The sequence below is a fragment of the Mirounga angustirostris genome, unplaced genomic scaffold (genome assembly GCF_029215605.1).
Source record: "Mirounga angustirostris isolate CCGP_5_RB_7025 unplaced genomic scaffold, mMirAng1.0.hap1 SCAF_2, whole genome shotgun sequence".
In the NCBI taxonomy this organism is placed as follows: Eukaryota; Metazoa; Chordata; class Mammalia; order Carnivora; family Phocidae; genus Mirounga; species Mirounga angustirostris.
In genome coordinates this window covers 59,089,602-59,102,633 of record NW_026991710.1, presented here as the reverse complement: position 1 = coordinate 59,102,633, position 13,032 = coordinate 59,089,602, and the positions used below count along the sequence as shown (strand labels likewise).

General features: G+C 39.3%; 2 protein-coding genes across 7 annotated transcripts; one reads left to right on the top strand and one right to left on the bottom strand.

Annotated features, from left to right (window-relative positions):
• Positions 1 to 654: 654 nt before the first annotated feature.
• EPGN (epithelial mitogen) lies at positions 655 to 8,369 on the bottom strand. Of its 6 annotated transcripts, none has more exons than XM_045881005.2 (5): positions 8,267 to 8,369; positions 7,595 to 7,684; positions 4,198 to 4,318; positions 3,311 to 3,463; positions 655 to 1,932 (listed from the first exon to the last, which is right to left on the bottom strand). In XM_045881005.2, exons 1-5 carry the CDS (start codon positions 8,307 to 8,309, stop codon positions 1,878 to 1,880), a joined length of 462 nt encoding a protein of 153 aa, XP_045736961.1. In that variant the 5' UTR covers positions 8,310 to 8,369; the 3' UTR covers positions 655 to 1,877. The 6 variants fall into 6 exon arrangements, with proteins under 6 accessions (XP_045736961.1, XP_045736962.1, XP_045736963.1 ...); XM_045881006.2 differs by having other exon boundaries at positions 3,437 to 3,463; XM_045881007.2 differs by having other exon boundaries at positions 3,437 to 3,463; positions 7,622 to 7,684.
• On the top strand, positions 6,147 to 6,645 carry LOC123848504 (ubiquitin-ribosomal protein eS31 fusion protein-like). Its single transcript, XM_045881004.3, has one exon. The coding sequence runs from the start codon at positions 6,163 to 6,165 to the stop codon at positions 6,631 to 6,633; it is 471 nt and encodes a 156-aa protein (XP_045736960.1). The 5' UTR covers positions 6,147 to 6,162; the 3' UTR covers positions 6,634 to 6,645.
• Positions 8,370 to 13,032: the final 4,663 nt, after the last annotated feature.

Here is a 13,032-nt window from a genome sequence, read left to right as displayed (position 1 = left end):
GATATTTATAACTTTTTAGGTTATCACCTCCCCGGACTCCAGAATTAATTCCTCTTTCCTTTCATCAAGAGGCAGTCTGTAATTAAGCTTTACTGCTTCTTCCTGGACTCTCCCCAGCTTTTTAACACCTTTTTGAAATGCCCAGGAAGAGCATAGCTTTCTAGGCGCGGTCGCTGGAGTCACTGGGAGGATCCTTCACCTCCCCACTTTTTGGTATGATGTAACCTTTGCATAGTTTGTGAGGACAAGCAGAAAGTGCTGACACACGCGATTCATCTGCATGAAATTCCTTATGGAGGAAAAACGAAGCTGGAGAAATACCTTCTACTCAAAGGAAAGCAGAATATAAGGTTTTGTTTAGGAGTGAGTGGAAAGTCATTAGAAGTGAAAGTCTTGTTACCATCGTAAGAACGTTCGTGTTTGATTCGCTTTTAACCCACCTTGTGATCAGACCTGTTTCACTTATTGCTTATCTATGTCAGGATAGAGAAAAGAAAGTCCATAGTTTTAGATTGAATCCAAAAGAAAATTTGGTAGATATCATTTTTCTTTAATTTCCTGTTTCAGTTCCTTGAAAAACAAATTTTTAATTTATTATTCTACAAACTACACATTAAACTATACACCTAAGAGGATGTCCAGTGGTGTGTTTGGGGGTTAGAGGTGGCCTGGGGTTGAGAATAATCCCACTTGCAGAACAAACATGGAAGAACTTCTCTTGACCCATTGTCCAATTTTGAAGCTATCAGGGCCTTGTAGAAAATAAAACCAAAGCCCAAAGAAATTAAAGGACCTGCACAAGACTATTCGACTTATGTGGAAGAAATAGGATTAAAGAGGAAGGACCCTAATTCCCAAGTAGGTATTTCTGCCATTGTTCCATTTTCTCTCGCTCTGTGCAAATCTGCTATCAAGTATTCAGAAATGGTAAAGAAAGTTTCCACATGCTGTTGGCTGGTGAAAAAATTCCTGTGTCCAATTCTTCAGTTTCTATGTCAGGGCCAATGGTCAAATTTTATTTATTAGTAGAATTCTAGAATTTCAGTCAAAATGGGTAGTCACCAGGTAGTTCCACTAACATCAGAAAGAGGTGATGAGCATAAACGTTAGGGGACCCATGAGTCCAACACAAAGTTTTATAATCCATGCAGAAACAGAAATGTTTCACCTACAGGACTCGATATCCAGATAGCTTTCAGTCATCAAAAACTCTTTAGCTTATTCCATATTTCACAGATAAAGGCTACATAGTGTTGTCACAAGCTGGGCATGATTCGTGTTTGCCTTGGACATTCCGTGTTCTTCTCTCCGGTTTAGATTTCAGGCACGTGCTTGCGTCCCAGAGGTGCCCTAACACTGACCTCATCCGAACAGCTGACGTCACATTGTTTTAGACACCAGGAAAGCAGCATGTTTGGGACCAGGTCCATAGAGCAGTGATCCAAAATACTGGTGGTAGCAAGCACATGAAGAACCCAACCTTGGCTTTGCTTTGGCTTGCTGCAAGGTTGATAATCATTCCCATGAAACTTCACATCTGACACGGTCAGAGGCCTGAAACTCGGTCCTTCTGCAGTAAGAACAATAACCACACAACAACAGCAACTGCAACCAGCCCAGAGTAGGACTATGAACTTGACTTCTGTCACTGTAGCTTGTTCACTCGGCTCCCGTGGCACCCTAACGATGGCAAAGTCCGAAGACCAACGTTGAAATTTATTCTCTCCCATCCAGGTATTCTCTCATTTCATCATGATCCCAACTTCCATTATTTTCCAGTCCAGTCAGCTTGGGAAGTTTTGTTGTTTCATTTGAAGATTTCAATTTGGGGCCCGCTGATTTTTATAAATGCCTCATGAAAATTTCTGACAAAGGCCTCACAGTGGTCTTCCTCCGGAACAGATATTGTAAGGTGATTTCAATTTTAGACACCTAAAACAGAACATTGGTTTCCATGTGAATTTGATGGCTGTTTGTATAGTTTATGGAGAATGGTATATATGCTCTTGTATAGCAATTGCTCTTGGTGCCCCACCCCAAATCCATGGGGGTGGACCCACCCCCCAGGGGCTACGCCTGTTAACAGGCTCACAGTTGCATCCTTCTCCAGAGGACTGCCCTTGGTCAACAGAGCACTTAGCCTGAAGATTCCTGGGAGATTCCAAGTCCTTGCCCCCTTTCCCACCAGGAGCATCCTGCCACCCATGCTTGATGACACAGGGCACTAAAACCAAGATCCCTCGCCCTCATGGGAGACATCTGCCATGCCATTCATATTCTAGATTTCCCTATGGAATTGGGCCAAGGCTAGACGTTGGCGAAAGCCACGTCTTTGCTCACCTTCATACTCTGCTCTAGTTTTTCTTACTCCATTACAGAGAACTCCCTCAGCCATTGACTTGCACAAGAATCCCCATCTTAGGTTTGGTGCTGAGGAACCTGACCTCACACAGTGGTCTTGTTAACATTAAAAGGTTTTACTTCCTTTTATTTTTTTTCTTTCTTGGTCTCTTAGGCAATTGATATAACAATATCAATTGATAGAATAGATTTTATACCAATTGACCTACAACTGACATAACAGATGTTCTTCTACGATGCAGTTATTAAGCAAACAAACTTTTATTTCGTACAGTCTTGGTCATTTAAAAAATGGCAACTCAGTTAATAAGGTACAGCAAAGGAAATGTATTTGCACTTTTTTCTTTAACGTATCTCACATTATTTCTTGACTTTATCCTAGTTACATGGATTTAAGAAAAAATTACCAGTGTGGATAACACAAGTAATTTATATTTGTGGATCAAGCTTATTTTCTTAGGCTTTTAGCAGTAGACAGAATCTCCCAAATAAACCCTCAGCTGAAGTCTAAAAAGAAAATGTTTGCCATACATTTTCATTCATTTAATACTCATTTCTTGATTTGTTCTTCAACAAATATTAGCTGAGTGACTACTGTGTGCCAGGCATGGTAATTAGCACTGAATATATAACCGTGAACAAGATACACTCTCTACTCTTGTGGGGTTTACTGTCCTCCTTACCTGTAACTTTGATGTGGGCAGACAGAGATGAGGATGAAGAGAAATTGCAAATCGGAGCTATTCTAGTGCAATTGCAGGTAAATTTTTACTGCTTGTCTGTGTTTATAAGAAAAAGCATCAAAACAAATATGTAGGAAATTGCCAGATCTGCAGCCATTTTTCACTAAACAATTACACATGTCAGTGCTTGGTACATTGTAGGGGCTCAATAAATATTCATCAAGTGAACAAGTGCCCAGTCACTTCATATTTTCGTTTTTTCCTACCTCTTTCTTATGTAGCAGTAAAAAATAGCAAGAAAACCACTTAATAATAATCCAACGCCAATCCCAATTGCAATGTATTTTTCATGAGAATCCACAGCATATGAAGTTAAGGTCAAGTGCTCACACCTTTCTCCAGTATAACCGGTAAAACACCTTTAAAAAAAAAGAAAAGAATGCATAATTTTAAAACTCATAGTGGTAGAAATAGAAAGAAATGACCAATTTCAAAGAATAAAAATTTCAATAGAAAGTAAGTAATGTAAATTAAAGAGGAAAATGCCAAATGAAAGCCAACTGTTAAATGTATTGAAGAAGCTATGTATTTCACAATAATCAATTCATTAAGGGCCCATATTAATGTAACTTCCCTCATGGGTAGAAGGGGAAGGTAATCTGCTTGCATGAGTTGATCTAGAAAATTGTTAATCTAGTCTTTCATAGGAGAATGCCTAGCAAACCAATGATCATAAAAATAGTACTTAATTTCTCTAGAATTTTATATTCCTGAAATGTGTTTGCTATAATCTATTTCATCTCATCCTATAATCAACCCCGTGAAAACTCAGAATCATCCTTGCATGTTGCTAAAATGCACATTTGGATTCAGTAGTTTTGAGTGGAGCATAAGCTTCTGCATCTGTAACAAGCTCCCAGGTTACCTAGAAGCTGCTAATGTGGGAACCCTGTTTTTGAGTAATGAGGGTTAGGTAGTTTAGAAAAAGACTCCTTAGATATTCAAATACAGTGAGTCATGTTCAGATGATGTACCCTTTGTACTAGATAAGAGAGAGGTGTGTGGAAAGGGACTATGTGAACCGCATAGAAACATGTGAAACATAAGTTCATCTCCTCCCATCTCTAGGACTTGGAAAGTTCTTTGCAATTACGTGCAGATGGCTTTCTCCAGCTCATGGTGGAATGCGCAAACACCATTGATGCAGTAACTATTGTGGTCTTCCAGGCAAGGATGTGAGAACTTCAAGGCTATGGGTCCTTCTGTGTAGTCAACTAGGAAAAGGACATACAATGTTAACAGATGAAGTGGGTCACACTCTTATAGTAGATTTGTTACACGTATGTAAAGAGATCTTTAATTTTAACAATATTCTTTGGGTGCTCTGCCTTTTAAACTATTGACTGATTCCGTCAGCAGGTTATAGTCCAAAGTTTGGGTTAATATTATTTAGACATATCACTAACTAATTAGGGGGTGGAGGCGCATTGATGATTGCTCTGCTCTTTAGAAGCTACATAATGAGGCAGAGATACCAGTTTGCCAAAAGGTGGCAGCATTGGTTCTCGTTTTAGCCTTGATTCTCCTTTTTTAATTCTCCCCTTTACACCTGAGAAGTCAGCGCTTAGGAAATTGGCATTTACAGAGATAATGAACTTGAGAAGATGAAAATTCCCTGCTTCCTCTTCTGTGGACTACCAGTTGAGAAGGTAATGGTAAAGGGAGCCCTGTGCCTGATTTCAGAAGAGGAATTGTCATGACCTATACAAGAAGCCAGAAACAAGTTATGGCTCAAGCTTCACATAGTTGAGACAACACCTTTGAATATTAATTGGAAATTGTACTCAGTTAAGAGCCATTATGAGATAATGGGGAAAGCCCTCGAGACAGACAGAATGAGAAAATCTGGGTTTTGAAGTCTAACACCATGCAAATGACTGCATCTGGCAAAACTTCTGTGGTCAAGTGTCCAGAAGTCTCTACCGGAAGCTTCCCTTTGGCAAAATATATACATTTCAGGATGCTTACTCCTCGTTCCCTGATGTACTGAAGACATACACCTATGCCATCCTTGGGGTATATGCAGTGGGGATGACACTTGGGTAAAGCTGAATAATTGAGTCCTTTCTGGTAAAAATCTAATTACCGATTCTTAAACTTGTCCCAAGCAGAATTAGTGGCATTTTATTTCATCATTGTTATGAATAAATGTATTTCCCCATCTTTAGTTATCATATCATACCACATTTGCCTTGCTAGCTAAGTAGTTGAAGAGAATCCTACTTATTTGTTTTTAGGGAAATAAACGATCTAAAAAGGTGTATTTTTCTTATATTGAAAATACTAAATCTTAGGTACTAAGCCACCAATAAGATATTGTGTTATATAACTTCATTTTGGTTGAGAACACACAATATTACCTGAAGATTCACCTTCATTTTGTTGAATGTGGTGTTGTGAATCTAGTATCTCATTTTAATAATTAACTCTAAGCCAGTAAGAATTTCCCATTATAAACTGTGTTGGGTTCTTCCTGCTTCAAGACTAAATCAATTGAATTAGCTAAGCCTGAACCAGGATTTGCTAGAAAATGTGAGAACTGAGAGAAGGCATTTTCAAGGAAAGAATATACTAGAGAGCCTCATCTTTCCCCTAAGGAGAAGAATATTAGTTACAAGTTTATGAAAAATTTCCTAAGATATTGGATGCAGATTTTTAAATTAAATTAAAAGCGGAGAAACTGAGGCTCTCCATCAAGAAAGCAAAGGAAAACTGTAGAAATGATATATTCAGTCCCCTGTCGTCTATTATTATTCTCTGTAACTTGGAAGACTTTCACTATTAAGGAAGTAAAAAGGTGATGCTGGGTGCACTGTTACGAAGTCAGTCACTGAGGGGAAACTGTTCTTGAATTTTCTACATTATCTCCCAGATCTTTTCTCTTGGCTCAAAGGCTCAGAAGACATGAAGAAGTTTGGCTAAAAATTATTCTAAAGCTCACACAGATTTTGTCTTGTCAATGGATAGATATTTAAAACTCAAATGGGCAGGCCCTCTGATGTTCCCACGTCTGACCCTTCACTCCTTTTCCTCAGCTGTAGGTGGAACCGCCACCAAGATGCAGATTTTCCTGAAAACCCTTACGGGAAAGACCATCACCCTCGAGGCTGAACCCTCGGATACAATAGAAAATGTACAGGCCAAGGTTCAGGATAAGGAAGGAATTCCTCCTGATCAGCAGAGACTGATCTTTGCTGGCAAGCAACTGGAAGATGGACGCACTTTGTCTGACTACAACATTCAAAAGGAGTCTACTCTTCATCTTGTGTTGAGACTTCGTGGTGGTGCTAAGAAAAGGAAGAAGAAGTCGTATACCACTCCCAAGAAGAATAAGCATAAGAGGAAGAAGGTTAAACTGGCCGTCCTGAAATACTATAAGGTGGATGAGAATGGCAAAATCAGTCGCCTTCGTCGGGAGTGCCCTTCAGATGAGTGTGGTGCTGGAGTTTTCATGGCTAGCCACTTCGACAGACATTATTGTGGCAAATGTTGTCTGACTTATTGCTTCAACAAACCAGAAGACAAGTAATTGTATATGGGTTAATAATAAAAGACATGAACTAAAAAAAAAAAAAAAAAAAAAAAAAAAAAAAAAAAAAAAACCACACTCAAATGGGCAAAATATTTTAAGTAAATTCTTTTTAATTTAAAATTATTGGTGAAATGAGGACTGTTTAAATATTACTAGCCTTCATATTCAGAAACAAACCATCTGACTTGATCTTTTATTTGCCTGGCTTTGAGAGCAAGATATGCTGTTTTCTCTGTCCTATGTTGTATCACCAATCTTCACAAGAGGGGATAGTGATTTGTGTGAGAATCCTAACTAGCCGGTACACACGTCGTGGCAGGTAACAAGTTTTCCAAGTTCACCTCCCAGAGTTCAAACAGGCTTAAAAAAATACTGATGCTCAACAACAGCCAGAAGCTATTCTAATAATAATAGTAATAGTGATAATACATCATCACCATCAACAACCAAAATTAAGTATAAGTGGTTAGGAAATAAATATAGCATATGCTAAAACAACAACAAAAGCCCCCCAAAACAAAACAAGAGAAAAGGTCTTTCCAAAGAGGGATTAAGGCTTCATCATGTCATAATTTCTTTGGCTGCAAAGTCATGGTCACAGAATAAAAGATGATATCAAAATATCAGTCGTCAAGAATGCCAGAACAGGGACAAACCACCTTGCGACACACATGGGTTATTGGGAACCGAGCAGGAGTCAGGCAGAAAATGTGGGGTGTCTCACATCCGGGACCGTAACTGAAGACAACTTCTGTATCTCTCATTTACTTGGCCCCTTTAGAAGGGCAATTCTTTGCTGGCACATTTACCTGTCACTTCCATTTAACAGAAGAGTCGATTAATAATAAAATATATATTTCAAAATTTCCAATGTTGCTTTTGATCACAATCCAAATATCTCTCAAATGGTAAAAAGAGAAAAAAAAGCACTTAAAATACACAAGTGTGAAGAAAATACCTTCTGTTTTGTTCACTGTCCAGTTACTTGGCTGGGTTGTGATTGGGGGTGTCCCCGGCTCGGCTGCCTCTGTAGTCAGGGCTGTCACTGCTGTATGAAGGGGTGGGGGCGGGGGGGGAGAGAGGGGAAAGGCATCTTTAGCAGGTGAGCCGCCTTCTACATGCAAGCGACAGACCGAAAGTTATGTGCAAGCCACGGATCAAAAGTCCTTCTTAGTCTACTTATTCCCACCTGTGTTCTATTTTCAATTCATTTACATTTGAAATCCAAAACCTGACCGGGGCAGTTTCCTGACAGTTTCTCACCCATACCAATTCCAGGGACTACTTTTTAATTACAGAAAGTAGAAACACATACATTTTTACGAGAACGTGGATACATGGGTATACTAATTCAATCACAAGGATGCAGTGACACAGTAGTTAAAATGTATCAACTGCTCTTCAGTTGCATCAAGCAAGCAGACAGGTCTCAAAAAAGGGGGTATCACCATCTGTTAGGAGCCAAACCTGCATTACATAAGAAACTCAATTAATTCACAGATTCCTTGCTCTGTCCTTTGTCGTGAAGAACGGGGCGTTGAAAGCCAACTTCTCATTAATTCAGAGGAAACAAATTCTATTCATATTTTACCCGGATACAAAATTAACAAGACAAAAAGGAACTACCTACCTTTGAATAAGAGATAGACTGATATTGAAACTCCGAAAGCCATTTCCTGCTGCTGTTAACAGTATCTTTCTTATCCTCCGAGACTGACAGGTGGAAGGTTTTTATTGAGCTCTCCGGAGTCTTTCTTGCATTTATATTTCATGAAGCGTCATCTGCCAGTTCTTACCAATCAAAAAAATATGTACTTCTGGCAGCAGATGTAGGTAGAGCCCTCGAGGCGCTCACACACTTGTTTAGGATACCTAATGTTATCTAGCAGAGTGATCAAGTTTTCTTTTGAAACACTGGTTTCCTGTTACCTGTGGGCATAATTGTGTATGTAAAAGTACTTAAAACAACAAAAAAGAATCTAAATTCAGGGAAGGCCCCACTGCTGCGAACAGACTTGTACCAGCACCGAAGTGGCTAGTGACCTTCCTAGGATTCCAGCAAAGGGGAGTTCTGATATTTGCAAACCAGGAAACAGCATCACCGGGCAATAAATCAAACATCCCTGAAACTGTATGTACTTTTACATACACGATTATGTTACACCACCTCTCAGTTACACCACCTCTCATACGAACTGCACGTGAATCAAGGTATTTTGTAATTTAAACGGCAGGGGAGAAAATGAAATTTGGGTAACAGCAGAGGTTTCATAATCCATTTTATTTTTCTGCTACTTTGTGTTGCTACTACCAGTTCTGTAAAAATAATTATTTTTAATAGCATAACACTTGCCTTTATGTCATTCTGCCATTTAAGATTTTTCCGAGTAAATGGAATGGGCTGCCAATTTCCTTAGAGCTACAATGCTTCGGTCTGTGCTCCAGCGACTTGGCTAGGGAGAACCAGTAAAGTACCAGAATGATGAGGATGAGGATGATGATGCCATCTCCACTAAGACAAAATGAAAGTACTTAGGTTTGGTATGTCTAACGAACAGAAAGTTTTAACACGACATTCAAATTTTTCTCACTGTTAATCTAGTTATGATTATTAAAATGCCATTTTAAAGGGCAAGATGTGATTATTGCTGTTAGATTTTGTGACGGTAGGAGGTTCCCATAAATTTTCACTTGCCCCAAATTATTATAAAGAACCTATATAAACATGTTTTACTGAGGTGTCCTGCCTTTCTATCAGGAATTTCAATTGCTCATATTTTCCGGACCTTGAAAACCTGTTTAAGTCAAGATAGGTTATCATTTGCATCGTGTCCATTCAGCAAATTTGTTTTACCAGAAAGGATCTCTTTCACTATTGAAATATGAATTTGGCTTCAGAAATCACACAAGAATGAGCTTGTTGAACTCATTATAACTTGGGCAATCACCAAAGGAGTCATCATTTTAAAGTTAAAAGAATATACAGCACTTGGCTCACTTTAAACAAGCCTACATTTTGTATTTCTACTTTCGTGGGTTTTTTTTTTTTTAACTGTTCATTATTAAGACAATTTCTGGATAATATTTTTCCCAGGAAAATAATATTTGAATTATAAATCAAACAGTCATCCTCTGCACCACTGCTGTGAATTTAAGAAGAAAAACATTTGCAAAGGATTAAATAAACCATTATGACCAATTGCAATTGTTGGAGGGACATACTAGGACTACTGTTAAATATCTTTATTTGTAAGACGGGGACATAGTACAACAGCCATCTTGGCTGTTAACTGTTAACTAGAGTTTGCAGAGTGCTTTGCATTTTGCAGAAGGCTTTCATGCACCTCCCAGTCATTTCTTCAGTAATCCTGGCCCCAACAAATCCAGTGCCTAACATATGGTATATACCTAACGAATCCATCTTGAGTGAATAAAGAAATAAACAAGAGGCCTTATTTCTCTTCCTTTATGACAACTGAGGAATGGAGACTCAAAAGAGTGACGTACCAAAGGATATGCCCTACAGTCAGGACTCGAATCTGTGTTTGGATTCCAGGTCACATGTCCTTTCTACTTCCCCAGCTGTGTTCTCTAGGAGGAATCCGTATACTGATCTCGGAGGAATTCTCTGATTTATCTCCTAAAATCAAACTTTAAATCCATTACCTCTATCCTAAGAATCTAAATATTAAATCAGCTGTGGCTTTCACTCACATTTGGGTTGAGAAGAATGGCCTGTGCTCTTTCCTGATGTTTCCCCACTCTGGTGAATTAGGCCACATAACACAGAAACTCGCCTACCACTTTCCTAAAGACTTAACACCAGAAAATAGCTCTAGTCAGCCCGCATGCGTCTTTCCTCTGGGACTCATACTAATGGATCCCACTTAAACTCTCTTTAAGAGAGTCCCCTGTGTTCCCTTCCTCAATCCTCTCACAAAAAGTCCCTTCCCAATCCTGAAGAATGGGGGGAGGGGCATTGTAAGGTGGTCTCACTGATATCGTCACTCATTCTTGAGACACACTGGAGCATGTTAGAAAGAGAAAGGGGAAAGAAGGCTGAGAACACTCCACTGTCATTCTTCCCTTCTGCCACTTTTTCTGTCTCTTTAATTTACTCGTCTCTCTGGTCATAAGCATCTCTGAAAGTCTTCCTTTCCCCTCCCTTCCCTTTCTTTCTTTGCCTTCTTTCTTGCTCTCTCACTAACTCAACAAAAATCTGTTGCTAGACATTGGTGGGAAATGGTCATCCGTCCATGGCCTTCTCTCTCTCTAAACTTATTCTGTAATTCTCATGGATGCAGTTGCCATTCATTCATTTACTCATTCAGTATTGAACGCCTGCAACATCCATGGCCCTGGGCTGGATGTGGTGGTAGCAAGACAAATAGACAAATCATGCATGGACTCTGACTTCAGGGTACTGAAGGGAGTTAAGGAAAGCACATACAGAACCGGGTAGGAACTGAGAAGTGCCATGAATGTGTGCAGAAATGGCTGTGGGAGTTCAGGGGTGGGACTCATGCCAGTTTTCATGGACGAGTTTCATTTGAAGTGAACCTGGAATAACAAGGAAGATTTAGATGTGTAATAAGAGAAAGGACTCCAGGTGGAGAAAGGCACTGAGGGAGGCAGTGTGATGTAATGACAAGAGAGTGAGCTCTGGCTCACAGCAATCCAGACCTTGTTTTGAATTCCACGTCCACTATCCATTTGGCCCTGGCTGAGGCTTTTTAATAACCCCAAGGGTCAATTTCCTCATCTATCAAATGGAGACTGTCCATAACAACAAAAAAATAAAGCATGTAGCACACGCCAGGTGCTCTCTTAAGGATAGTTGTTGCTATTGAGCAAGAGTAGAGAGACACAGGGTGTGAATGGTCAGCAAGGTCAGGGATTTAGTGGTTAGTACATGGTACTGAGTCCTAGATTTTCATCACTAGTCTCTTCCCAGACTGATGTTATATCAGGACTCCATGTATTATGTCATCATCTGACACTCTTAAACTGAACATAATCTCTTCTCCAAAATCAGCTCCGCTTTATAACTTTCTCATATTAATCAATGATAATATCTTCTAGGCTCTAACTGCAATTGTCCTAATTCACCAAACATGGTCTGAATTATCCAGGCACTCTCTAAATCTATCTCTGCATACTTATTCAGCTGGATTTCCACCACTCTCCAACACACACCTTTCATTTTAGTCTGACTCTTGGTTCATATATACATGCCAAACTCATTCTCACTTCCATATCTTTGTATTATTGTTCAATCCCCCTTCATTCTTCAGGGTCCTTTTTATAGATACTTGAGGAGAAGGAAAGTTAATTCTCCAAAGCCCCACTGCATGGCTGTCATATGTCTATCTTTTACTCACCCCAAGTATCCATAAATAAAGTCATGGTACCCACGAACCAATTTTATCTCCTTTATGTGTTGACAAAGGCTTCCTTCTCAACTGGACTTCAATCAGACTCCTCTGAGTCTTCTTCTTGACTAGGCCCCCTGAGCCCAGTCTTAGCAAAGAATGCTGCTGAGTCAGTTTATGGAGACCACCCCCCCCATACCTGATCAAGTTCCCATGCCCCACCCTTGATATCTGGCCTGCCTTCAGCAAGAATCCTGGTAAGCTAGTTTAGAAAGAATTCCCCTACCCTTGATATATAATCAATTTCCTCTTACAGTAATTTTCCACCTACTGATCCCCTTACTCTGCTCATTGGATGTTGATCCATAGCTGTCTTTGCTGTATTTGGAGTTGAGTTCAATCTTCTCTATTGCAATAGTATTGATCCCATTGCAATAGTCTTGGATAAAGTCTTCCTTATCATTTTTAACAAATGTCCGAACAATTTTTCTTTTCCAGTATTTTAGTCTCTAGAAAGATTCCCTCCTGAATTTTAGCCTAGCCAAAGGGCAGAAACCTTCCCAGAATAATTCCTCCTGTATTTTGAGGGGTTGGGGTTGGTGGGCTCAAAACTGCAGACTTCACCTTTTCCATGCACATGTATTTTGGGTCATTTTGTCTGTTTGGGGAATTTGAGGCCCTTAAGAATAAAATAGGCCCTTTCTGAAATGTTTGCTTGGGAGCTTTGAATTTAAACTTCTGTCGGGGTTATCAGACAAAGATTGGCCTGTACTGAATTTGGAATGGGCTATAGAACCTTTTCCTGCATGTTTAAGAAACTAGTACATTTCCCCAGTATGCTGTAAACAAATAGGCAACAATTCTACTCCTGAAACTAATATTACACTGTATGTTAACTAACTGGAATTTAAATAAAAACTTGAATCAAACCACAAAAAAAAAAAAAAAGAAAGAAAAAAGAAATAGGTAACAAATATATGAACAAAAAAGTTATAAATATCTTAAGGAAAAAAGAAGACAGGTA

Excerpts from the sequence above, each read along its gene's own strand:
- LOC123848504 (XM_045881004.3), top strand. The coding sequence starts at position 6,163 with ATGCAGATTTTCCTGAAAACCCTTACGGGAAAGACCATCACCCTCGAG.
- EPGN (XM_045881005.2), bottom strand. The coding sequence starts at position 8,309 with ATGGCTTTCGGAGTTTCAATATCAGTCTATCTCTTATTCAAAG. Across the intron at positions 7,685-8,266 it reads AGTCTATCTCTTATTCAAAG|CAGTGACAGCCCTGACTACA; the intron begins GTAGGTAGTTCC and ends CCCTTCATACAG. Across the intron at positions 4,319-7,594 it reads GACAGTGAACAAAACAGAAG|TTGACTACACAGAAGGACCC; the intron begins GTATTTTCTTCA and ends TCCTTTTCCTAG.